The sequence below is a fragment of the Apteryx mantelli genome, chromosome 16 (assembly GCF_036417845.1).
Source record: "Apteryx mantelli isolate bAptMan1 chromosome 16, bAptMan1.hap1, whole genome shotgun sequence".
Classification (NCBI taxonomy): domain Eukaryota; kingdom Metazoa; phylum Chordata; class Aves; order Apterygiformes; family Apterygidae; genus Apteryx; species Apteryx mantelli.
The window spans coordinates 3941222-3966994 of NC_089993.1; the positions used below are offsets into that span (position 1 = coordinate 3941222).

The 25773-nt window shown below is 57.3% G+C and overlaps 1 protein-coding gene across 1 annotated transcript in view; it reads right to left on the minus strand.

Annotated features, from left to right (window-relative positions):
• Window positions 1–1025: 1025 nt before the first annotated feature.
• Window positions 1026–25773, minus strand: part of SRL (sarcalumenin) — a 33110-nt gene continuing 8362 nt past the window's right edge. Inside the window, exons 2-9 of the mRNA XM_067306537.1 lie at window positions 18384–19385; window positions 18063–18290; window positions 16006–16104; window positions 14970–15065; window positions 10734–10769; window positions 4137–4253; window positions 3112–3345; window positions 1026–2041 (exon numbers count right to left, since the gene is read on the minus strand). Coding sequence (XP_067162638.1) covers window positions 1230–2041; window positions 3112–3345; window positions 4137–4253; window positions 10734–10769; window positions 14970–15065; window positions 16006–16104; window positions 18063–18290; window positions 18384–19385 — 2624 coding nt within the window. The 3' untranslated portion in view covers window positions 1026–1229. The remainder of the gene's footprint in view (window positions 2042–3111; window positions 3346–4136; window positions 4254–10733; window positions 10770–14969; window positions 15066–16005; window positions 16105–18062; window positions 18291–18383; window positions 19386–25773) is intronic.

The window sequence follows — 25773 nt, forward strand, 5'->3', positions numbered from 1 at the left end:
GGTCTGGTGCTTTTGAAGCAATAGTCATTTGCCTGCAACTCACAGGACTGAGCGCTGATGTGCAGAAATGAGTCAACAGCTTCACAGCTAAAAATGGGTGAAATACAGAGAACAATCCATAGAATCTTCTGGTAATATCCTAAGGGGAACAGATTAGCGGAGGGGAAAAAGGGTATGGCTAGTAAAATGGCATTCCCTTCTCCCTTCAAACAGCAAAAAACCACAGGGATCTGACTTGGAGAAAGCATGCAACAATGACTTAAACAAGGTCAAACTGCCAAACAATTAACCCTCTGAGCCCTACTGATACTCAGGCTTGACTTGCCAGCATGGGATTTTTGAGGTTAATGGCACATGCGGACACTAAACACCCTGCCTCTGTGCCAGCCCAGAGAGAGGGGACCTGCTCATGGCTCTTTGCAGGGCTTTGTGACTTAGGGTGCTTCCCTTGCTCCTTAAGCAGAACTCAGCCAGTTCTGAGGGCTTGCTTCCAGCCCACTTCTTGTTCTGACGTGGACTTGCAAATCCCACTGCAGCTATCTGTCTGGAGCTACAAATGCCCCTGCAAATGGCCAGCTGGGGGACTGAATCCCTTCATGATGCAGGAGAAGGCTAACACCTAGGTGAAGGCTGCAGAGCTAAGCTCAGTTGTTATGTGAAAGGAGAACTCCACGGGGTGACATAAAAGTCTTAGAAAGGAAAACAAGATCAATATTTGCAGAGATTTGTGGGATTTTTGTGCCTGAAAACAACAGCTGGGACCTGGCCTCTCCTACCCTGCCCAGTGCTTTGCCCCCCAGGGCTGCCGGTGGTTCCCGGATTGCTGTGTCACCACTCTCCTCTGTGCCCTCACGTCATGCCCTCTTTCTTGTTCCCTGCTGGCTTAGTGCTTGCAGAGGTTGAAATTCTTGTTCACACATGTGAATCTCGGCACCAGTGAAAAAGCAGCTACAGTTCTAGCTCACCATGCATCGCTCATACTTACAGCTTAAACATTGCCTTCTATTTGAAAGAACAAAGATAAATGTCAGGAATTCACAGTTTTTATTCTCTTTCTTATGCCCACCCAACTTCCCCTGCCATTGATGTCAATGACTCAAAGTCCTCATCGTACAGTAGCCTTTGCCAGTGTGGCACTCAAAGGGTTAATAAACCATGGCTTCTTGGACAGATAAGACATAAGCTCATTCACCAGTAGGAACACATGAATGGTTATATTACAGAACACGTTACGGTTTCCTGTAGCGATTCTTTGGGGTTTCACCACAGCCAGTAATGTCGCAGGAGAGAATGCTGGGCTTCTTCCCCAAGCCGATGCTTCCCAAGAGATCAGGAAGCTCACGAGTGATGGCCTTTTCGATCTTCTCTAGGAAACACCCTCCCATGTAGGAACACTGCTGAGACAGCAGCTTAAAACTAGTGATGGGATTGATGCCAAAGAAGTCCTTGTAAGCCTCACGGTTGGGGAGGTCAAATTTGCTGACATTGGTCTTTGCCAGAATGGTCTTAAAAATAAAGAACTTGTCAGGATCTTCCACAATGTCTCTGAACACCAGTTCTCCATCGCTAAAGAAGGTCATTTTGTCCTTGTAGGTTTGTAGATAACGATCAACCAAAAGGGCGTGGATGCGCACCCGGATGGCGTGTTGGCGTATGAAGGCAATCTTATTCTCCATCCTGTTCTCAATCACCTGGTTGAGATCTTCCAGGAGTGATATCTCTTCTTTAAGGAACAGGTCTTGGTGGGTTTCTGGCTGATACTCATGGGGCCAGAAGGAACTAACATACACCCTGGGCGGCTCCGTGACATTGATCAGAGGAGCCAAGCTCCAGAACAAGGCACCGTAGACTCTCATAAGCTCCTGGGTAGCCAGGCTGTCAGCTTTGTTCAAAATGATTCTGATCTGAGACTCACGGCCCTTCAGCTGGCGAAACAGCATCTCCAGCTCCAAGCCCACATCCAGCTTTGTAGGGTCAAAGACAACGAAGATAAGGTCAGCTCTGTCGATGAACCACTGGCACACATCATTGAATGGGTAACCTTGGGGAGAGGAGAGAGAAAAATCCAGCAGAAATGGCCAGTACTGGTTGAATGTCTTCAGGTCAAAGAATAGATAAACTTTGAGCCTGCTATGTCTCACACCCTGTCCAACCCAGACCTATCTGGACTTTCCATACAGCACAGAATCTGTTTCTCAAGTGCAAAGAACACTTCAAACACATGGAGACCCATCCCTGTGTAGCTGGTGTACTGGGACTGCATGCTGATCTTGGGACCTTCATTCATGGTCTAACCCCAGCAAAGTCAGTGCAGCTTTTGGCCTTGCCTTCAAGGGAACCAAGATTTCCCCCTTCATCAATGACAGAAGTTGTGAGGTGAAGATGGCTCCATTGCTTTAAGGAGTAAATACACTGCTATATTCAGAGAATGACAAGATTTTAGGAGAGAATTTAAAGCTTCCACTGATGGGCACCTCACTCCCACACTTGCTCCCAGAGGCTGCTTTCCCCTAGCAGTGGGAATGGAGGGCATTTCCAAGAGGTGCTCTCCTCCTCACCTGGAATTGATCTCCCTCATAGACACTTCCAAACTTCCCTTTCTCCCTGCTGCTGGTCACAGATTCCTGCTGCTCCTATGAGCAGATATCCACCATGTCATTGCTTTCCCCAGTGGGCAGTAAGTGGGTCAGCAAGCCCTGCAAATCTACCCTGGCATGTGTTGTCATGGTGCTTTTCTGGGTCCTGCTGTAGCACAAGCCACTGGCAAAGCCTGTCTCCAAGAGCTACAAACAGGATACTAAATGATGGGCCAAGGCAGACAATCAACAGCGTGACGATCCCCCAGAAACATCTTGCAAAAACTCCTGTCTGTCACACCTCCAAATGACAGAAAGAGGCGGCTCTAGCTGATGATCATCAGGTATGTCCCCCAGGCCCTGGCTGCTACTGTCATAGCCATGCACAGACAAACTTAGCCATCCCCTCCAATGTGAGAATACACCCTTTTTGTAGCCTAGGGCTCTTCCTCACTGCACTTCAGTCTTCTTTGTTATCTTACATTGTTATAGCTTCTTTTCTGGAGTCCCTTAGATGAACACAGCAAATCCCTACCTCGTTCTTGCTGCTTGCGGTTCTCAATGATGCCTGGCGTGTCCACGAAGGTGACTCGCTCCAGGAGTTTGTGAGGCACCTCTATCCCTATCAGCTTCTCCAAGAAGTTCTGCCCAAACTTTTCCAGGGGCGAGAAGGAGCGTGCACTGTCAGCAGCCATCACGATGCCCTCAATGGTCTTCAGCTTTGGGCCATGCATGATGACAGTGAATTCAGAGGTGGTGGGTTCTGCCCCTGCCCAGCAACAAGAGGAACAAGAGAGCTGTAAAATCCATGCTGCTCAGTGGAAATTGCAGGGACTCACCTGGGACTAGCTGGGGAACTCAGGAGCACCATTGCCTTGCCAAGAGATGCAGGAAGGAGGCAGGCAGCAGGGCCGTGAAATTCTTGCCAAGCCTCTTGAGAAAATGACAGCAGCACTGTTTTCTGCAGGGACTAACCATTCTGGACGTGCCCTGGCTGTTAAGGTGCCCTAGAGAACCACCTCCTGCTTAGCTCCCAGGAGCCCTCGTTACCCCAGCACTGAGCGGGCTGCAGAAATCTGTCCTCAGCTGCAAGGTGAGACCCGTGGGAGCAGAAAGGACAGAAGGGGTAGAGCTTTTCTCCTTGGAGGGTGAATTAATTGCTTCCATGTGAGGAGGGAGAAGACAGGGTGAGTTCCCCTTGCTAAAGACTCCTGCTCTTGGGGCCTTGCAGGCTGCCTGCTGCACTGTGCCTACGGGTTGGAGGCGGTGAGCCCTGGGCTGCAGGAGGGGGGATGCTGCAGGGAGAGGGACTCTCCTCTTCCGCCGAGGAGATGGGCAGGCCCCAGGCCAGAGCGCAGACCTGCCCTGCCTCGCTCTCTACTTGGTCCTGGAGCTGAGTGGCATGAACCCAGTGCTGGATCACAGCCTCCCTGTCATAGCTGGGGGCTGTCGGAGAGGAGCGACCAGGAATCGCTGCTGTCACCCGCTGACCATGTGGCTGCGGAAAAGCAAGCGCCAGCATGCCTTGGCAGAACAGCGCGGGAGCAGTGAGTGAGATACCTGTGTAGAGCTGGTAGGGAGTGTCGTCCAGCCCTAAGAGGTAGTTTATCATGGAGGATTTGCCGACGCTCCACGGTCCCAGGAATAGCACCATCGGCTTGGAAGTGATCTCCCCATCTGCGGAGAGGGGAAATAACAAGAGGAAGTGAACAAACAATAGCCGTCGCTGCCGCACTTTTAACTCCCTGCTGTAATGAACATCCCATCTGAGAAACGCGGCAGCGCTGCTGGTTTCCAAGGGCTCGGTTAAACATCCCCCCTCGGGGACGCTTTCCCAGTCCCAATGCTGCTAGCCATTCGCGAGCGCTGCGCTGAGCCAAGGCACGGCCCAGCGAAGGGCCGGAGACCTGCGTGCGCACACGGTTCGTCTCGCCGTGCTGCGGCAGAGCCCGTCGCCCACCCGCAGCGCCCCGCAAGTGTCAGCTCATGGCCAAGGTTGTGCTGGGGAGAGCTGCAGCCGCCGGCAGTGCATCAGCGCCAGCAGCGGCTCGGGAGCGGGCGGAAAGGCTCTGACCCAACTTTGCCCGGGTGCTGCCGGGGGGGTATCACACCCCGCTTGCTGCCTGCCAGCTGGGCAGCCTGCATCACTGCATGTCCAACCGTCTGGCTGTGCCTCTATGCACCCCGGAGCCCGGGGCCATGGGCAGCTCTGCCAGACGCACCTGGCTGCAGCCCCAGATGGTGTCAGGACGAGAGCGTAGGACCAGGGCAGCCCGCAGCTGCCGTGCACTGGGGGAGACCCCCATCTCCTCTCCAGCTCCCGCAGTGAGGTCGAACCTTGTCTGATGTCCTCTGAGGTTTGGCCCTTCTTAGACTATGGGAGCACTTGAAGGCCTTTTAAATTTTGTTTTGATTTGGCTTTAGTTTAGCTGGGGTGAATTTTGGGCTGGCTCCAGGGGGGATTTTGCTTGAAGGTGGACGCTGCAAAGCACTCCCTGGACATGCAAAGGACGTGGCCATGCTGCAGTTAGGTCAATGCCTCGTGCAAAAGGAGCTGGGGGGCAACCTCATGGCACAGCGCTTGGTAAGCGAGGCCTGAGCCTTGTGCTGGGCGCTTGCTTGCCAGAGCTGCGTTTCCACCAAACCCTCCCAAGGATCTGCCCCCCAGGTTGTGGCTCCCAGCCTTGTAACCAAGCAGAGGGTCCCTGCTGTCATGCGAACTGGCAGCGAGGCACCAGTCCAGGCACTGGGAGTGCAGACTCAGGCAATGGGGCAAACAGCCCCGCTTTGGGTATGGGGGAACAAAGCAGAAGAATTAACTACCAGCCCCATCCCACGCTCTGAAAGTCCTGGAGTTTGCTAAAGGGTTCAAAGACTGCAGGTAAGGGCTGGCATTGGATCCACGAGGACCCTGTGAGGCCAGTCCTGGCCCCACATGTAGGGTCTGCCTGTAGCCCTGCACATAAATAACCACTGCCCAAAGAAGAGATGCTTTTTCCTGGCCCTGGGGCCAACTGGCACAGAACAGCCACACCACTCAACTCCGTCAGCCCCGGGGACTTGTACGTGCAGCTGGCCAAGCACGAGGAGCTCCTGGCCCATGCCAGCCCCTAAACTGTGACCAGGATGGTTGGGAGCCTGCTAGTCAGCTCGGGTCCCAATCAGGCCAGAAACAGAGGTAGTAAGTGGACAAATGAGTTCCCAATCGTGGGAACCTTTCCTGTCCCTGTTTCATGCACCAGCACAGACGTAGCCAGACAGTCTGGGCAGGAAGCGGTCCGGGAGAGCCGTGTTTGTATATGCCAGAGACCAGAGTAAACTGCAGTCACCCTGCCACAGCATCTCCCCCACGCAGCACATGGGGTGTCTGCTCCCGACAGGGACGTGCTGTGGCTGAGGAGCTGGACACAGGCAGGATCAGCGGCGGGAGCCTACAGCTTGAGACTCAATCCCTGCCTCTCTGCCTTGTTGAGGGATGCAGTGCTGCAGGAAGAGGTTTGTGTATGCACATCAGAGGTGCACCGGGAGAAGTACTGGCACCTCTGCAGACATTAGACACCTGCAGCTGCATGTCCTCCTGGGGGGTTGTCCATGGGGCAGGCCCCAGAGGTTTCATTCAGGGCCTGCCAGGCTCCTGCGTGGGTGTTGGGGTGCTACATGTTGTCACCAAGAACCAAAATCCAGTCCACGATGCTGTGTAATAGTGAAAGCCCTGCAAAAGGTGGCTGTGACCCTATTCTGGATGCATGACACAGGCAACAGGTCTGCATGACTACTCCTGAGTGAAGTAAGTCAAGGAGTGTATTAAAATAGCCAATTCTGCTACTAGATGTGTCGCGATATTTCCCCAGCATGTGCGAGTGGGATCATGCTCACCATCCCCTGGCCCTGCCTAGGACTCCACCTCGAGGGAGGGGGACCTGTTGTGCCCGGAGGGGTGGAAGGCATGGGTGCTATCGATGGAGAAACCGAGGCACCTGCAGATTGCCGTTGGCCCTGGGAGCTGGGGGAGGATGGGAATGGGAGCTGGCACTCCTGGCTGCTGGCCTTTGGGAAACACCTTGTGTTTGCCCTGTGTCTTGTCGCAGCTGGACATGCTGCCAAGAGCAGGGCGGCAGAAGGGGAATTGGATAAAACAGGGGAAGAGCAGTTTTGTATTCCTGCCCTTAGACATGTTACGCTGCCCGCAGAGACCTTTCCACCACTGCCCTGCTTTTTCCCCATCCCAGTTCTGCACTCAAGATGGCCGAGGGTCCATCCCACCACTGCAAGCAGGAGTTTTATGGAGTGGGGGGCTGGAGGGCACCAGAGGAGCTGGGAGCATCCAGAGCTGAGTCTTCCCCCTCGGCCATGGTGAGGCAATGCTTTTGGGCGACCCTGCACTGCCTTCGACATCCCTCCCTTCAGTCCCGCTCCCAGCACAGAGCTATTCTCCCTGCGATGGTCGAGGGACCGCACTGCGGCGGCTGCCGTAGTCACTGCTCCATGGCTACCACCCACTCAGGGGTGAGGAAGCTTTCCAGCAAGCAGGGGATCCATTGCCAAGGAGGGGGGGGCTGCAAAGCCCATATGGCGCTATGCTCCAGCTCCCAAGGGTGCTGAAGAGCTCTGCATGGTGGCTCGGCACCGAACCCACCTGACCATGGGTGTAGGAGTTGGGCAGAGCATGCCAGCACCCCCCTCCCCAGCTCTGCATGTCGCAAGGCCAGGCTGGGCACCAGGTCTCCACTGGTGGAGGGACCAGGCCGTGGACAGCTCTCCAGATGGATGCCAAATGCGGGGTAGCTTGTGTCCATACAGCTAAACGCTCTTCTCCCCCAAAGCAGAGCAGGCACCTCCAAACTAGTGGGAATGGCCTGACCCCTGCTCACTTCTGAACCCTGCCCACGAACTGTGGGGCTGGCCAACACTGGCCAAAACCAGCCTAAGGACAATGCAGCAGGGTGGAAATAACCAAGATATCAATCACATCAAAACCATGCCTCTCCTCCCTTCAGGGCCCCTTCCCCGAGCTCACTGACGACAGGGATATGCCACTCCTGGAAGGGCCATGCCCATGCTGGCTTGCTGGGAGTGCCGCAGGGAGCAGCGGTGTGGGCTTCTCCAGAACTGCGCTTGCTGCCAGGCCTGGCTGGCGGCATGCGCTCCCGCGAGCTCTCCCTCCACCCGGCTGAGCTGGGCTGGGGAAGGCACAACCTGCCTGGTTTTGTCTCCCCAAAAGCTTTGGGATCTGACTTTGTGTTCTCATGTGGGACGAAAACAAATGTTGAAATCTTGGACTTTCGTTATTAATCATTCCTCTGTGCCACTGTGTCACTACTGCTCTGTTCACTTGCCTGCTTTAATTGGGTTTCGGATTATTATTATTATCCCCTGTGATGTGTGATGTTGTGCCAGAGGTTTGAGGCGGGCCCCGTGCATTCTTTCATAACATGTTCCTCTCCAGGTGTGGCTGTGTGAATGCAGGCAGCGAGTGATCCCTGGGTCTCTGGTTCATGGATCGTGTGGATTTCTCAGGGTGCAACATGCACTGTTTAGTGCAGTCCTGATGCCTGCCCTAACCCATGTGCCGGAGAGGCAACACACCGTGCCGTAGTGGGCAGCAGGGCACGCAGCCCAGCTCTGCAGGGCAGCCCCTCTGCAGGGTCACTAACAGCTCAGCCAGTCCCTCCCTTCCCTTGCTCTGGGCACTGGCCCCCCCATGGACTGTGCGGGATGTGCCGGGCAAGGGATCCTTGAGGCTCTCTGGACAGTGGGCCACCACAGCAGCTCCTGGGCTGCAGAGGATGTGAGGCCATGCACAGACCCTCCTTGCCACTGGAGAAGCAGAGCATGTCTCCCACCTTGGAGGGTGCTGACCTGGAGCCCTTTCCCCCTGCTATGTCCATTCAGCACCAGTTTGCATCACCCTAATGGTCCTGTCCAGGGGAAAAGAGACTCCCTCCTTGCCAGCTCCAAGGCAGGAATCTTGCCAGCTTCATCACTGTGGCTCTCTCCAGCCACCCTGTGGCTGCTTGCTCCCAGCCCAGCCTGGCTCACAGTTTGATGTTCATTCCAGCTCAAGCCATGTCTATGGGAAAGCACATCCAGGTGGTGTCTGCAGAACCAGACTCACACTGATGCACAATCAGGCCCTGCATGTGCGCAGGGGGTTTCCTCAGGCCTTGCAGCCCATCGTGTTTCATCTGTGGTCCTATTTAAAACAAAGCAGCTGCTTCTCTAAGCTCAGGGGTTTCTGAGGTAAGGAACATGCTGAGGTACCATGAAGCACCTGGCAGACAAGGCCAGAAAGATCACATCTCCCTCTGCAGAGGCTGCATTTGTCTTGTACTGTCCAGCTCTGGGGGTCGGAGCAATTTGGACAACTAAGTCGTGGTTTCTCCATGCTGGTTTAGTTTGGATACGGGATCTCTGCTCTTGGGAGGTTTACCACCCTGATGAAGAGGACAGAGAAGTGCTTCTCTCACTCAAGGAGGGATTTTTTTTTTTTTCCTAAGGCAGTGGCTTCATGGGAGGTTGTACCATGTTGTTTGCAATGCTAGGCTGCCCTCAGGTGGGAACATTGCTGTTCCGGGGGCCTGGGCTTAGCCCCAGGCCAGGTCTTCTCCTGCCTCATCCTCAAGCCCAGAAGAAGTGCCCTGACATCAGCTCACCCTCGCTGGGGCAATGATGATCCTGTTGTGTGGTCTGTCCCTAGGTTGCACAGCAGAGCGGAGTACACAGGCAAAACCTCCCTCCTCTCCTGGCTTGGACTGAGCCAGAGGCACAAAGGTCTTGCTCTGTCCCCAGGCCACCTGGGAAGGTTAGAAAGCCTGGGCAGTGTCTCGCCATCACACACCCAGCGAACCCATCCCTGTATCCCAAATGCTGTCGGCCACTCTGCCTGCTGCATGCACACATCACCCCGCAGCCCTCCGAGGGCTGGCCAGCTCCCTTTTGAAAGCTTCAAAAGCCACCCATCTATCTGCACGGTACTGGTGTGCCTGCAGACGGAGGGAGAAGCTACACGTAGATATCATGGATACAGACTGTCTGTGCTCGCATCTGTGTCGTGCTCTGTGCATACGCTCCCTGTGTGTGTGTACACATATGGCATGCGCGCAAGTGTGTGTGTGTGTGTGTGTGCGTGTGTGTGCAGCTAGGGATGAAGATAATATAGCTATCTAAATAAGCCCTATATAGCGACAGTCCTCTCCAGTGCCAGCACACTGGCATGACTGGGAGCCAGGGGCCCTCCAGGCCCTGGTGGGGCTCTGCCATGTCTGGGGCCAGGGTTTGGAGGAGCCTGTTTCAGCAGGATCCTATGAGCATGGGCTGCAGGTTAGGGCACAAGAGCCAGAAGCTGAGGTTTCCCTGTCATTTTACTGCCTTATATTGCAGCAGGAACATTGTCCCCAAGGTCCAGCACTGGTCCCAGGGGAACGGCTGTGTATCTGCTGGCCCTGCTCGGCCTCTCTCCCATCCCCTGCTTCTCCAAGCTGGTTCTCCCAGGAGGACCTGACAGCATGATACCCAGAGAGAGGAGCCAGCTCTGGCTCTGGAAGGGGGTGCGGTTGTCATGCAGGGGCCAGGCCATGTTACTGGGACAGCTGCTGCTGGGTCATTGGCTTAAACTGCAGCCAGGGGCATAAAGGTTAGATATTAGGGAAAGTTTCTGCACATAGGAGGGTGGAGAGCTGGAACAGATTGCCTCTGGTGGCTCTCTGCTTGCTGCTTGGGTTCTTGCCTTGGTGTTAGAGATCCACCTACATGACCACCCCAAAAGCCTTTGAACCATCACTAGAGGAACTTGCACTGCAGCCTCTTGAGACAACCTGTGAGGGAAAGGTTTGAAGGCCTGGGCAGGCTGGGGACCTCCAAAAAGTTTCTCTGGCTTACCCTGAGGCACATGTTCTATGGAGCGAAGGTGCAATTGGGATGTAGAGCTGCTGGGCAGAGTTGGTGCTGAGACAGGCAAGTGCAGCAATGCACACACTGAGCTCTGGAAAGTGCTGAGGACCCCAGGCTCTGCCTGGTACAGTAGGATGGTGAATACAGGGATCTGGTCAGTGACTTAGAAGTGGGGCTCTTTAGGGGCAGGTGAATAGGAAAGCTGGAGGCCAGCGAAGAGATTAGGCGGTGGCTGGCAGCATGCAGGTAGCAGGCAGCAATACCAACCTGTGGCGGAGGAGCCCAGGGTGCGTCCAGGGTAAGCTGTTAGCAGGGGACACGGGGAGAGAGAAAAGGTACCATGAGTCAAAGAAGGAATTTGGCTGGCTGGGTCTGGCCCAGGCTGAAGAGGGGGATGAAGATTGGCCATGGCCTTCTTGTAGGCAGAAAGAGCCAGCGGACAGCCACAATGTCCAGCAGGAAAGGAGGAGTTACAGTTTGTGAGCAACAAGACCTGCAGCTACTGAGAAAAGAATTAAAACCCAGTCTGCCCTGCACACTGGCCATGTGGCTTGTAAGAGCAGCCCAGAGAGAGGTGTCTCGCACATTAGCACTTGTCTGAGATCTCCTTCATTCCCAAAGCTCTTGCCTCATTTAGCAGAGTTATCACCTTTCCTAGCCACATCCACCAAGCAAACAGAGCTGAACAAGCCATGTACAGGACAGCAACAAACCTAGACAAGTGTCCTGACTGTCCCCAATGAATGTGGTTACCTGTATCCATCCCTAGAGTGCCTGGAGGTGGCAGGTAGGAGGCCATTCCCGATACAAGCATGCTAACTGGCATGTACACAATAACTAGGGTCTCCAGCATGTACCACAAGTTGGCATGACTTCACAGCAAGCTCCTGTCACCAAACTGTGAGACTCCCTCACTCCTGAGCTGGGGACAATGCCAACAGGGTGACTCCACAGTGACCAAGCGCACAGGCAGACCCGACTGGAGAGACCCAAGCGCACGTGAGCATGATGGCAGAGCAGAGACGCGCCTCAGCACAAGCCAGGCAAATGCAGCAGCTTCGTGGGTACAGGAGAGAGGGTGGCACGCAGAGGAAAGGAGATGGTACCTGCCAGGGTTAAGCATACTGTAAGCAGAGGATTTCCAGGTGAATTTTCTGGGATGCACCTGAACAAGAAGCATCCCTACAATTTAGAGTCCCAGGCAGGTTCACAGTGTGAGTCACAGCCCACCTGGGGCAGGTGACACTCATGCATGCTGGTGTTTTTGAGAGCTGCTGTGCAGTAGAGGGGCTCACTGGATTACGCTGGCCAGTGTGCGTGGCCGGAAGGAGCTCATTCAGCTCAAACCCTAGCTAAGGCCTACCCGGCTGCAGCCCTGGAGAGGAGGCCAGAACAGAGCCTGTGGGAAGGGAGACAAAATGGAGGGCTGCCGTGTAATGGAGGGGCAAAGGTGCTTGTGACAGCACCCCTCTATATTGACTTACACCTTCAAAGGTCATACATATTCCATGACACTCCTGCCCTGTGACTGTCCCAGCTGTCCTGCTCCTCTCCGGCCAGCTGAGCAGGCAGCTCTGTGTTGTCCAGCCTCCCCTGCAGACGGGGGGGTCAGGGCAGGAGGAGAGGCTTGGGGCATCTCCCTGTTTGTGGGGGGACCACCACTGTTTTAAACCTGTTCAGCTCACAGGCAGGACAGGGGCTCATCCCACCACACCGAGGAAGCCAGTGAAAAGGCTCCCTCTGCCCCACTGTGCTCTCACTGGGCTTGCAAAGTCAAGGGGGCTCCATGGGCCAACCCTCTAATTAACCTGCAGGCAGCTCTAACTACCCTACTAATGAGGAGTTGAGAAAAGCCTTGTCTGTGGGTATTAAAGACAAGCTGCTGAGTTTTGTCTCCATAGTCTGGTTCTATTTGCTAGGCCAGGGCTGGGGTGTCAGAGGCTCTCAAGAAACTTGGTGGCAGGAAAAACAGCTCTGGCAGGATCGTGGTCAGGGCCTCTCACAGCTGCTAAGTGCTGAGCTGGCTGAACCAAGGACTGCAGGCAATGCAGTGTCCACATATCCTTCCCCAGCTTGCAGAGTTTGTGTGTCTTGCATCTTGGAAGCAGTGACCATGAGTAACTAGCTCTGTGACCACGTATGTGGTGCCAGGAGGGTGCTGGGCTGGGCTCTCAAGCTGGGAGCTGACCTGGGGGACTGTCAGCCTGAGAGGTGTGTTGTGCAGTTCTTTGCGGTGAAGTTGAATGGGCTATTAAGCACTGTTGTGCTGCTAGGAACAACAGAAGCTGCTGTCTGTGGTGAAACCTCATCAGGAGATGTGACTGAGAGGGGTTCCGGGTTGTAAAACACAAGGGTTGGTGGTTATTTCTTCATGGACTGGGAGGGAAGAAGCCAGCAGGGGCCTGAGAAACACTTGTCAGGGTGCTCCCAAGAGGGAGCAGGTTGGTGGCTGCTTGGGCATAGGACAGCTGAAGTGCAGATTGGGACACTGTGAGCAAAGAAATAGGCTGTAGCTGTGCACCGGGGCTGGGGGCTGTGTCCTCTGGAAGTGAACATTGGAGAGAAGGGGAAGGGCTTGGAGCCCAAAATCTGTACTTGAAACTTCAAACTCTCTCCTAAACACAGTGCCCCAATATGAGCTCACAGTAAATGCAGATGCTGGTACGGCCACCCTCACGGACAAAAGCAGCTTGGGGATGAGGTTGGGGTGCTGCTCAACCTGTGAACTCCAGAATGAAGATGGCTGGGACAGGTCATGGCTGCGCTGCCCTTGGTGCTCGGGTATCATTGCCCAAGAGGCTGTGGGGCTGGACACCAGGGTACAGGGGTAACAACGCTACGGCTCATGGCGCTCGTTTCCCAGGGCGCATGGCAGTGTTGTGGCGGGAGCGTGAGGAGGGGCACAGGCCTAGCATGGTGGGTGGGTGATGGAGCAGCTGTGGGGTGAGGCTCTGGGGGGGCACCGCTTCCATGCCAGCTGCAGCGTGGTGTGATGCTGTGACAATCCCCCTCCCAGCTACCCTCCCACACAGCAAGCGGGTTGTGGCCCCCAACTGCCAGAAGCAGCACACGGCATGAGACAGGCCAAGGCATCGCAAAGGCAGCAACACAGAGCCGGCTACGGGAGGCAGCTATGCAGGTCCCATGCTTTGCACAAGACCTGCTAATGCCAGCTCCAGAATCCCTACCGGTGGGTGGTGCCAACATCCAGGGTGCTCTGTATAAAGAGGGGACCCTGTGCTCCCTGCTGGGTCTAAGCTGAACATGGGACCCTGCGTGCAGATGGAGCAGCTGGGTATGGAGTTGTTCAAGCCCACTGACAGAATGTCAGAAGTCTGATGCTGATCTAGGAGTTGCATTTGGGCTGCAATAGGGGTGCCTGTAAAATGGCACTAAGGGGGTTCACCCTCTATGGGGCTGTGTCCCATGGGGCCTCTGATAGGAACCTGGGACTCATGCACTGAAGGAGGAGAGGAGCCCAGTTGCGAAGGGAAGGCCTGTGTGGTGTGGAGGGTGAGCTGGGTCCTGCTGCGCCAGGAGCAGGGAGTGTTGCTCCAGGGTGTGTGAGGCCAAAGCCGTGAGTACAGTCGGGGAGGAAAGCAAAACCCTAGTACTACGTGGGACCCTGGCATGGCCCCCTCTGAGCTTCCCCCAACAGGTGGCTGATGCGAGCATGCAGCCACCGGACACAGACATCCCCTCCCTAGCCTGCCAAGGTGCAGCCGTGGGGGATATCTGGTCCCCATGGTCCTTCTGACTCCAGCTCAGGATGGTGCTCAAGCAGGGGACCTCAGACTTGGGCTTGACCCATTTATGCTTGCGAGATGGGGCTGCCTATATTATATGGATCACGTGAGTCTCCTGAAGTTTGTGAGTGTCTTGGGGTCAAGGCTGCACTTACCTCTTCTGGAAGGATGCATACATCACTGGGGCTCAGGGCAAGCCAATGACCATAATCACAGAGGCCTGCTCACCTGATCAAATGTCTGTAATGGCCAAGGGGTGGGATCTCTAGGTCCCAGGACCAGTGAAAGCTGCCAAGCTTGAGGGATACCCTGCCCTCATGGCTGTGTCCTGTACTGAACAGGAAGGGTGCCAGCTCCAACAACCCCCAGGGAACTCATCCCCAGCCTTGAGAGATCCTAAGCCCTCTTGCCAAGTCTGCTTCACTGGGTCATGATCTCTACTTGGCATGGGTACAGAGCACTGATGTTGAGCAGGTGGAGGACCCAGAGCTGGCAGGTTTCAATGCTCAGCCTACACAGATGGTCCTGACAGCAGGGGGGATAAGGCAGATGTAGGAATGCCTACTACAGGGTGCACCTGGGTGCTGGGTTCACTAGGGGGTATTCTCTAAGCCCAGCATGTTCATGGCCTTCTTGGGAAGCTGTAAAGAAAGACAAACTATGTGAGCCTTTCCACAATCTGCTGTCTCTGTGCTGTTGTCTAAAAGCAGCCCAGTGACCTGATGGTGCTAGGGATTCCCGGTGCCCACAGCATTACCTGTGATCTCATGCTGCCTCAGCTCGTTGTATCTGTAGGACTGCTCCAGGGGCTTGATGGAGGAGTGGTAGATCTTCCTCAGACGCTGCAGTACTCCTTCAGGAACAAAAGTATGCAGACGGGTGAAAGGCAAATCCCACTAAACATGGTGGAAGCCCTCCCAGGAAGGCCTCTGGACATTTTCTGCAGATCTTCAGTGTGACTCATCCGCAGATTGAGGGACCTCCAGCTCTGGGTTGAAATCTTGGCCCAACTTATCCCAGTCACAAATCTTGATGCCCCTCCCATGACTAATATTTCCTGCTAAATACTGTCGCCGGCTGCTGCCAGTCACACGCTTGCCAGCAACTGAGTCAAGAAACATCTCTTATTGCTGCTTAGCACTCAGCACCCATGATCCCAAAGAACCCTCCACCATGGCATTTCGGGACTCCCTGCCACAGTCAGCACAGCCCCCCATCCTGCTAGCTAAAATAAAGGAGAAAAGAGCTTTTGCCACAGGAGCTTGTATCATTTCATTTCTAGTCCTGATTGCCAATGAGACCAGCAGAAGACTTTTACATTAAAAAAAAAAAAAAAACCCAAACCCTCTATTACAAGTTGCCCCAAGTTTCTCTGAATAGCGGGCAGCAGTGGGGTTGGCCTGGGCCAACTCATCACTTGTGTTTTCCTGCCTCCTGGCCTCTTAATTCTTTAACATCCTTGGGGTACTCTTTAAATTACCTAAAGTACATTAACCCAGGAGAAGCATACAGACTGAAAAGGCAAAGGCTGTTCCTGAGAATATTGCTAGACCTGTGAGAAGTAAGACTAAACCAAAACAAAAAGGGAAGGAATTTCCTTCCTAAGGAAGGAAAATCCCATCCATGTTTTTTGGTGCAGCAGAGCAGGTTGCCAGCTCAGCTCTCACCTGGTTTTGCAGCAATGAGAAGCCTGTCCCAGAGAGTTCTCTGGGATTAAAGGAGCAGGGTTTGCATGGCACACTGCCTCCATGCTGCCCAAGCCCATTGCCTGCCTCAGCCCCCGGCTCCCTTACCTGAGAAATCATCAGCGGGTTTGTCTTCATTCAGCTTAAGGGTGCTCTCCAAGTGGGACCGGTCTCGCTTGGTCGTCTCACCGGCTTCTTCAATCTCTTCTGCAGGAAAAGGCAAGAGGAGACATTACTGATGGATCCAAAGGGGAAGGGTCCACAGGGGAGCTCACACAAGCTACTGCCGGGGAGAGGGCGCTGGGGAGCATGCCCACCCCAAGCCTGGAGACCCGCCGAACGCGTTGGCCGCTGACGGCTTTGGCACGCTGCTCAGTTTCTGTTTTGCAAACGCTCCTCAAGGCTTCGCTGAGGCTGCCAACGGCCGTGGCAGTCAGGGGAAGTGTCGTGGGCAACTGTTTGGCTCTGAGGAGGGGCCAGCAAGGGAACCACGCGGTGTCTCCCGAGGTGGAGACGAGGGAGTGCTGCTAGCGGGGAATGCGAAGGACGTGCCTGGAAGGGGTTCTCAGGATTCGGGCCGTTGCATAACAGGCGGCTGGAGCACGCGCTGCACCTGCTGCCACTGGAGCCTCTGCCCTTCCCAGCGCTCCAAAGACACCAGAGCCGCTCCAGCGCTTCACCTGGCAGCTGCCTGCGCCCCAGCTACAGCTTCTCCACGGGAGCACGGCTAAGCCTCGACTTTGGGCTTTCTCTGTTCTGCCTCTCCTGTCCATCCCCCCAAAATTACACATCAAGATGGAGATGTAAGGTCATGCAAGGCCTAGGCTGGTTCTCAGGAGATCAGCCGACCAAACCCTGCCTTTGCCAGCCTGGTCCACGGCAGGCTGCCTCACCCGGTCTCACCTCTGTAAATGGGGGTAATTCCCTTCCCCTTCTCCCACCTCAGGTCTGCCTCCTGTCAGGCTGCAAGCCCTTTTGGGGTTGGGGTCTGCCTTGTGTGCTGGGGCCCTGCCTCTGCACGGTACAGTGGGAAAGTGGTCCTGGGGACCGCGGTGCTCTGTGCCAAAGCCCGGGAGCACAGTGCAGCTGCCTCCACCAAGGATAGACACCCCCATGTCCCGGAGATGTGGGGAGAGAGGGGTCCTCGCTCTGGGAGTGCTAGTGGAGGTGTTGGCACACTAAGGGCCCAGCACAGCTCCAAGTGTTTTTTGATAGCAGGAGGCAAATTGGGCCTGAGTTGGGGTTTTTGAGCAGGTCTGTGAACAGATGTCCCCAGCTTGCTGGGTTGTGCTGGGCTATGGGCCCCCTGGCCAAACAGGGCACCTTCCAGCTCTGGGACAGGCCCAAGAGCCTCCTCTGAATTTTTCCCAAGTGTCGGGCTGAGGAAGACCTTTTTGACTTGCCAAGCAAAGCCACGGAGACCGAGCTGGGTTTCCCTTTTGGCACAGACGTGAACTCATTGAGCTGGGATGTTACAGAAGGAAGCAAAAAAGAATCAGCCGGGCCCAAAGGCTGCTGCCTGTCCCACAGGCCAAATTCCACAGGTGTTTCTAGTAAAACCCAGGGGCTCGTTCTTCCTTAGCTAGCCTGCCTTTCCATGACGGGACGCAACCTGTCCGCGGCCAGAACAGTGGTCTGAATTAGCTCTTCAGCACCTTCCTTGTGAAGGCAACGGCTGAGGGCCTGTGGGCAATGGGCGAGAAGCTCACCAGCCCAGGCAGCATCCTGCCCGCGTGCCCAGAGCACCGGGGGTTTGGTCTGGAAGAGCCTGAGGGAAGAGGCTACAGGTCCTTTAACAGGTCTGTAGATGCTGCAAGGGGCCTGGGGGAAGGGGAGACATTCTCATCCGTGTCCACAGGAGATGGGAAGAGAAATGATGGGCTTAAGCGCAGCGAGGGAAGTGTTGGCCAGCCTTGGTATCGCTGCAAATAGCACCTGCGTTGCAGGCCCACGTGGGCTCCCGCCTGCGCCGTCGAGCCCGCGGGGCGGCTGGCCCAGCCGTGCAGCAGTTAGGGGCAGGCGCAGGAAGCACAAGCGTTAGGAGAGGGCCATGCACTAGGTGCAGTTTAATGGGCCAAGCTCAGCTCCGCCGGGTTGATAGTAGGTCACTCTGGCCGCCCTCTGCTCGCTACGCTACAGGCACACCGACAACAAAAGCGTCCAACCTATCTGGCCACGCTGGGGCTCGGCGGCAGCAGGAGGGGTGCCATGGCCAGGCAGGCTCTCCGTTCCCCTCAGCGACGGCTCGTCTGCAGGTGGGTTTTCTACCGCGGGCGGATTTTCTACTGTGGGCGGGTTTTCTCTTGCAGGTGGGTTTTCTCTTGCAGGTGGGTTTTCTCCTACAGGTGGGTTTTCTCTTGCAGGTGGGTTTTCTCCTACAGGCGGGTCTTCTCCTGCAGGCGGGTTTTCCATTGCAGGCGGGTTTTCCATTGCAGGTGGGTTTTCCATTGCAGGTGGGTTTTCCACTGCTTTCAGGCTGTTGCTACCAGCGTCCAGCTCCCTGTCTCCGCAGGGCGGGCGGTGGCAGCCGGCAGAGCCAGCTGTGGCTTCTCCCTCGCTGGCGGCTGTGGCTTCACCGTGGCTGTTCTCCTCCGAAGCGCTGGCCGCTTCCTTGTCGCTTCCTTCAGCTCCTTCCTCGGGCCCCGCTGCGCCAGCACCCTCCTCCTCGGACTCCCCCTCTTCCTCAGACTCTCTGTCTCCATCTTCCTCTGACTCTCCTTGTTCATCTCCCTCTTCCTCGGACTCTCCCTGCTCCTCGTCATCTTCCTCGGAGCTCTCCTTGTCCCCTTCTTCTCCCTGCTCGGGAGTGGATGCTGCTCCAGGCTCCTCCATTTCCTTTTCCTCAGGCTGCTCCTCAGAGGCCCCTTCCTCAGGGCTGGCGCCCGCTTCGGGCTCCTCGGCCCCAGCCGCAGGCCTGCTCCCCTCCTCGGCGCTGAAGCCATCTTGGCGCCGCTGCAGGCTGGGGCGGCGGTTGCCATGGCGATGCGCGCTGGCGGCCTCCCCTGGCGGCGGCCCTGCTCCCTCCGGGGCCTGGGGGTCTGGCGTGGGTGGCTGCCCCTCTGCGGGGGCCGTGGCCGAGCCCCGCGCCTCATCCGCGGCCGCCTCCTCCGGCCGGCTGTCCCCCGGCCCCGCAGCCTCGCTCAGGCCGCCGGCTGGCTCTTCCTCCCCCTCGCCGCCCTCCTCCTCGCCGCCGGTGGCCGGGGCGGAGGCGTTGATGACGCCGGCGTCTCTGTCCTCCTCGGGGCTGCTGTTGTCCGAGCCGGAGCGTGGGGCGTTCACGTCGGCGGCTGCCTGGGCGCCGCGCGGCTGCCCTGGGGCCGCTGCCTCGCTGCCGGCCACGTACGGGAGCAGCACGGTCTTCTCCGGGGCAGCGGAGTCGGTGCGGAGGACCCCGTCCTTCTCCTCCAGGCTTGGCTCTCCGGCCGCCAAGTGGCTTTCGACAAGGCGGCTGACATCGTCCGTGCCGCGGGGGGTGGAAGCGTGGGGCTCTAAACGATGAGAACAGGGTCAGTCAGTTTTACCTGCGCGCTGCTCCTGCTCCCGCGGGCCGGCGCGTGCCAGCCCGGGCGGCGGAGGGGCCACGGCGCCCGCACCTCACCGGGGACGTGGGGCCAGCCCTCCACGGCGCCAGGGAGAGCCGGGGGGCGGGTTGCAAAGAGAGATTTCGAGGCCGTTACCAAGAGATTTAAACTCTAGCCCTGCTGGCTCACAAACCATCTTTGATGGCCGCTTGCTTCTCAGGCTCCTAGCAAGAAGCTGGCCGCAAGCAGCTGTTTGGGGGAGGGAAGAGCTTAGGCTAGACGGGCAGTGTTTAGGAAATCGGCCCCAGAAAGTTGGGCCCCCGATCGCTTCCTTTGGGTCATGCAGTTTGCTAGAGCACTGGCTCGCCCACGCTTGCCAAAGAAGCATCGAGAGCACGTTGAAGCGCCGTAACGTTTCAGGGAAGCCGGCGAAGCGGCCCTGGAAAAATATCCCAGCTGGAGAGAAAGGAAAAAAAAAAAAGAAGAGCATAGCTCAGAGCACCGGGTGCAAGAGGCCTCGGGCACTTGGCAGGTGAAAACGGTCCTTCCCCAGCCCTTCCTTGGGAGAGTTCGAACCTTAGTCACTGCGGGCTGGCCGGGACGGGCCTGCAGACAGGCGGCAAAGGAGAGGGAAGGGGCGACAGGCCGCCGCGTCCGCCCGCCTGGCCGCGGGCTGCGTGGGGAGCTCGCTCCGAGGTGCCGGGCCCTCCCTTTCCCAGCGCCGGGAGCCTGCAGGAAGGGCCTGGCCGGGCCACCTCGCACCCGGCCTGACCCCAGAGGCAGCGCGAGAAGAGCTATTTATTGTGCCTTTCCCTTCATTAGGAAAACATTTGCCACTCTGTGTAACTGGCTGGAACACAATGAATTTGTTCTGCAGTCCGGGAGAAGTCATCTGTATTTTCCATAGGGCCTCTGACTGTAATTTAACATTAGTCAACAGATGCCAAAAATAAAATATCACCAGCTATACTGTCTCCGTTACAAACAGTTGCTGCTAGTCTAAATAATCCCCTGAAAAGTCTAATGCCTACATACCAGGGAAGCGTTTCAGAGGAAAATAATTCCTTTGTACTCCAGCTGGCAAGCAGATGCCAACCAGAAAAAAAATGCCATCTCCACCCCGGCCGCGGGGAGGAGACCCGGCAGCGCTGCGCGGCTCGCGGGCATGGCAAACGGGGTGCGACGGCTGCCGGCGGCCACACACCTCCGGGCTGTGCCAGGGGGAGCGGCGGGGCCGGCCCAGCCACCGGCCCCCCCGCAGCACCGCTTCGGCATTTTTCTTGAACCGCCCTCAAAAGCTTGTGCTGCCCGGCGGCCGAGCCAGGCCAAACGCTCAGACCTTGCCAGTACCCAAGCGTGGGGAGGGCAAGGTGCCCTCCTCCGGTCCTGCTCGGCCCTGGGACCCCGGCCTTGTCCCAGGTGCGTCGTGGCCCCTCTGCGGAGGACAGGAGTTTCTTCAAAACTCTGCAAGCGGGCCCTCTGCTTTGCGGCTGGGGCTTGGCATCCCCGTGGCCTCCACTGTGCGTTTAATCCCTGCAGCTGGCACTCGGGTGCTGCATGAGCAGAGCAAAGCTCTGGAGAAGAAAATGACCTGATTTTCGAGCATTTCTGCACACACTCCCCAGACACAGGCCCCAAGTTATGCCGTGGGATTAAGAGAAGCAGGGTGCAGGGCCCTGGGGCGTTCCAGCAGCTTGCGGCTTGCTGCGGGGAGCCGGGTGGCAGAGGGGCAGGTCGGGCACCCCGGCGTGACGGGGCAGGGGAACAGGGCGCGAGAAGCCGGATGAGAGAGGAAGGGCCGGACACGGGTGGGAGGCCGGGGGCACCGGGATGAGTGAGCGAGGGAGGAGCCGCGCCAGGGAGGACGACGCAGGGAGCTCCCAGCCCCACGTCACCTGCTGCCAGCCGGAGGCATTAGCTGGCCCCGGCTGGCTGCCGTGCCTCTGCAAAGCGGGGCGCCGAGCCGGCGGCGGCGTTTCTGGCCGTGCTGCGCCAGGGCTGATGTGCTGTTCGCCCGGAGTCACGCGCCGCCCCGGGGCTGGCGCCGGGGGACGAGGCATGCCAGCAGGGGCAGCTGCGAGGGACCAGGTCTGTCCCGGAGTGCCAGAGTTTCTAGGCTTTCTCGCGTGCAGCCTAGCACAGCGGCTCGGAGCTGCTGGTGTCCCCGCGGCCCAGCACCCTGCCGAAACCGGACGCGCCAGTTACCCTCGCGCTGCCCTTGCCGACCTCCTGGCACACAGCTCGCAGGTGCCTCCGGGCTCCAAATTCAGCTCGTGCTGGCCAAGCCGGGTGGAGACAGGTCCCCCCCAGCTCCCGCCCACACAGGGAGCTGCCCGGAGCGCAGCGCCCGCTCCCTCAGCTTGCCCTCCTGAGCCCGGCCACCTCGGCAGAGCTGGGGGCAGCCGTCACCCCCTCGCGAGGCGCCCAGCCTGCTGGGAGCTGCTTGAAGGCGAACGCGTGGCTTCTGGCCTGCAAAGCCCGGGTGGCCAGGTCCAGCCTGTGCGAGGCATGCCTCTATCCCCCTGGGGTAGAGGGACGGGGGACGGGGACAGGGATAGTCTCAGCTTGGCCCCAAAATAGCCAGTGACCTGGAGGGCATGGAGGGAAGCGGAGAGGAGGAGACACCACTCGTCCCAAAGTGGGGCCAGTGCCGCAGGGCTTTTCCAAGGAATCTGGGGCCTCTGTGTCACCTCTAACCGAAGGCAGGGCAGGCAGAGGTGGCCCCTCAGTAGCAACCCACCGCAGCTGGGTGCAATGCCAGACCCAGCACCCAGCCGTAAGCCAGCACCTGCTGGAGAAGAGAAATATTCCCGGAGTGCTCAAACTGGGATATTCCTGATGGTCTTTCAGTCACGGGCTTCATTTCCGGTGACCTTCAAGGTGTTATATAAAGTCGCCCTTCCCTTTCCACCTCCTTCGCCCTCCTTTTTCCCCTACATGGTCTCCAAATACACCACAAGGCAAATTGTGCTGATCTGCAGATGGCCGGCTGCTGAGTGCTGCGCTGCGAAATGGGCCGAAGGTTATGGGCTTAACACCCTCCGCATGTCCTCCGGAGGCTAAAAATACGGCCACCAACTGTATGGTGGGAACAGAAGGAGCTGCTCGGCCGAGCACGGGAAGCAAAGCACCAGCCCCCTCGGCCGCTGGCGCCCGTTCGCTCGGCCCCAGCCGCTCGGCCCCGGTAGCGGCCTGCCAGCCGAGGGTGACGTCCACACTGGGGGCCTGTCCCGTGGGACCTCGCGGGCCCCGGAGGGGAGCAGGGACAGCCTCCAGCAGCCTCCCCGTGCAAGCCCGTTGTAAAACGACACGGGGGCTCCCCACGTTCGTGCCCTGCAATGTGCCAGGCAGCCGAGCGGCGTCAAGGCAGAGACCTTGCCCCGCTCACCTTTGGGGCCTGGCCTCTGAGAGGGATCCTGGGCGCCAGGCTCGGGCCGCCCCTGCCCACGTCGCCCTGTGACGTGAGTCTCACGCCTCTTTGCCCGAGGCTGGAGTGCTGCCCTGCCCTCCCAGCTGCCCGGGGGATGCCACCAGCCTTTCCAAAGCTGAAACAGCAACTTGGGGAACAACGTGTTATAAGGATCAAAGTCTCACGGCAGGGCTCTGTGTGCGATGGGATGTTAGTGCAGAAAAAACCTGCAGAAAGGATAGGGATGGCTCCTAGAGGCAAAGGGGAGGCTGGCTGTTCTTGTCCACCAGCTCAGATACCAGCAGGGACCATGGCTCAGGTCTCTTGCTCACCACAAGTCTCGGTGGTCAGAGCCTGGCCTGCAACTGAGCATCTTTGGACCTGCAATTGCTGGGAAATTATTACCGTGTAGCTTAGGGCTTGGAGAAGGTGATGTTATACAAAGGGGGATGAGGCTATCCCAACTTCACTGACTCTAAGGAGTCATCAGCTCCAAGCCTTCGATAAGTCACCCAGGCCCAAACAGCCGGAGCGACAGGGAATCCTGCAGCTCTGGCAGGATGCTCAGGACCAGGGCCACCCTGTGGCTTTGCTGGAAGGGGGCTGTGCGGTGCCAGGGCTGCCGAAAACAAGCAGGGTCTTGCCACAGCACCCCACCAGCCCGCAAGGAGAAAGGCTGTAAAGCTGGAATGTGATTTCCAGCTAAAACACAACCCTGAGGAGCAGCCGTTGCCTCCTGCCTGCACGCGGCAGCCTCAGCCCTGCTGAATGCTGGTGGGATCGACTCAGTGCCATTCCCCATGTCTCCAACCCACAACCAGCCTTGGAGCCAGCACACTAGCACCGCGCCGTGACCCCTTCCAGCAGCTACCACGCACGTGACCCTTCCCCACCGCATGCCTGGAACGCTGCCCCCGCTCCATCCTCGCAAAGAGCCATGTTAAACCGTGGTGCTGAAAGGAGCCGAAATGAGCCTGAGAGAGGAACTTCTCCCAAGAGCGGCGCCAGGGCAGGGGACAGCCGAGAGGGACAGATGGGCACAGGTGGCCCTGGGAAGGCGTTCTCCCCCTCCCACCGAAATAGGAGCCCCGAGCGTGGGGACAGCAATGCGCCGCACAGCGAGGACGGCCTTTCGCACTCTCCTTTCCTCTGAGTAAATCCCGGGCCCTCGCGGCGTGCAGGGAAAGTATTCCTGTCTGCAGCGGCTGATTTAGAGATGGACATTTTTTGCAGTTTGCTGCCACTGCCCCAGGTTGTGGGAGAATATGGAGAAGCAGGAGCAGGGGAGGCTGCAGAGCTGGGGTTTCGGGAGGATCGGCCGCCACGGGTCCTGGCAGCAAGGCATCCGGGGCCTGGCTCACGCTAGGACTGCAGGGCAATTTGTTGCCAGCTAGTAAAATGGGACCAAAAAGCAGGAGCTGAAGCGACTGCTGATTTCAGCTGGATTTGGCAAATTGCCAGGACAAAGCAAACAGGGGCTACAGAAACCTCAGGGAGAAGGAAACGTTTCCCAAGCAGATCACAAACCCAATCCCGTGGTACCTCCGGGGTGGAAGGCATCACACAGCACCAATCCTGCTGCGATTGCGAATCCCCGTAGCCCCGGCGCTACCTCGAGAGCAGATGCCCTGGGCCTGTGCCATCCCTGCCGGGGTGGTGCTCACCGCCCGCCCCGCTGGGATTCCCACAGGGGAAACTTGGCATTTCCCCGTGCGGCCCCCACACGGGTGCTCAGCGTAAGGGCTCCCTTCCTCCCTCACATTATACCCAACAGGGGGACCCATAAAAGCCAAGATTAGCCCAGGCTTGGTTTCCCTTCTGCTTTGTCAAGGAGTGGGAAACTCAAGCCCTTTCCAGGAACAGGTGCAAGGGATCATTTTATGCAAAAATAACTTCCGCTATGGGAATGCACCATTGCAAATCAATGAGAGCTTGGTAAATCCACCCCAAAATGGCATCCTGACACTTTCTGTTGCACTACTGCAAAGGAGACGCACTGCGGTTATATTACAAACGTGCCTATGAAGTAGCATTCGCCAACGGAGCTGCTGTTTCAGGGCAGGGTCCCGGGGAGCAGCCCCTCGCAGCACCAGCCGTGCCCTTCCCCGCGCGAGCGAGAACGACAGCCACAACAAGACGGCGTCATCTCCAGAGCCTGGGACGAGGGACAAGGGCTTGTCCAGTGCTCAGGCTGAGAGCGAAGCTGAGGGAAGCTGAGTCAAGCCCTCGGTTGTCAGAGGAGTATTTCTTGCTGTCATTATTTTTATTTAGGCTTGGTCAAATAAGTGTTCTAGTCAAATGGGCTTGTTTGACTTAGAGGAACACTTTTCTGCAAAGAAAGAAAGAAGCATGCAAGCATTTTTTTACCATGGCTTTTTTTTTATCAGATCAAAAGGAAGCCCCCGAACCTGTCTTTCCCTTCCTTTTTGAGGAAAAACAAGGCTGAACTAAGCCCAAAGTCTGTGCTTTGTTCTGACAAAGTCCTCTAAAACATCCAGGAAAGTGGCTGGACTTGAAGGAAGCATTTGGCACTTGCCAGGATTTTCCATCGAGGTCACCAACGGGGCTGGCCTCAGCTGCAGCCCTGGCCTCTGAGCAGAGCCCCTTTTCCTGCGAATCCCCCCAGTTTCATGGCAATGCCTTCCCCAGCTGCTCCACGGAGAGTGGTCCCTGCCCACCAGGCTCAGCAGGGTTCCCATAGCCTCTGCTCAGGAGATGTCCCCGGGGTGCCCTGCAACTTGCTCTCCACCAGCTAACGGCCCGTGAAGGAAAGGAGGGGAACGTGCATGAAAGGCCCAAGAAGTGATTAGCTCCAGATCATCTCAGACTGGTCAGTTCATTGCCTGCCTCAGGGCTCAGGCTGGCTGAGGCCCTGACATGAGTTTGCCAGGTCTCTGGTGCTCCAGCCCCAGCCCTGTGAGACTTGTTTCTGCCTCAGCCAAGCAT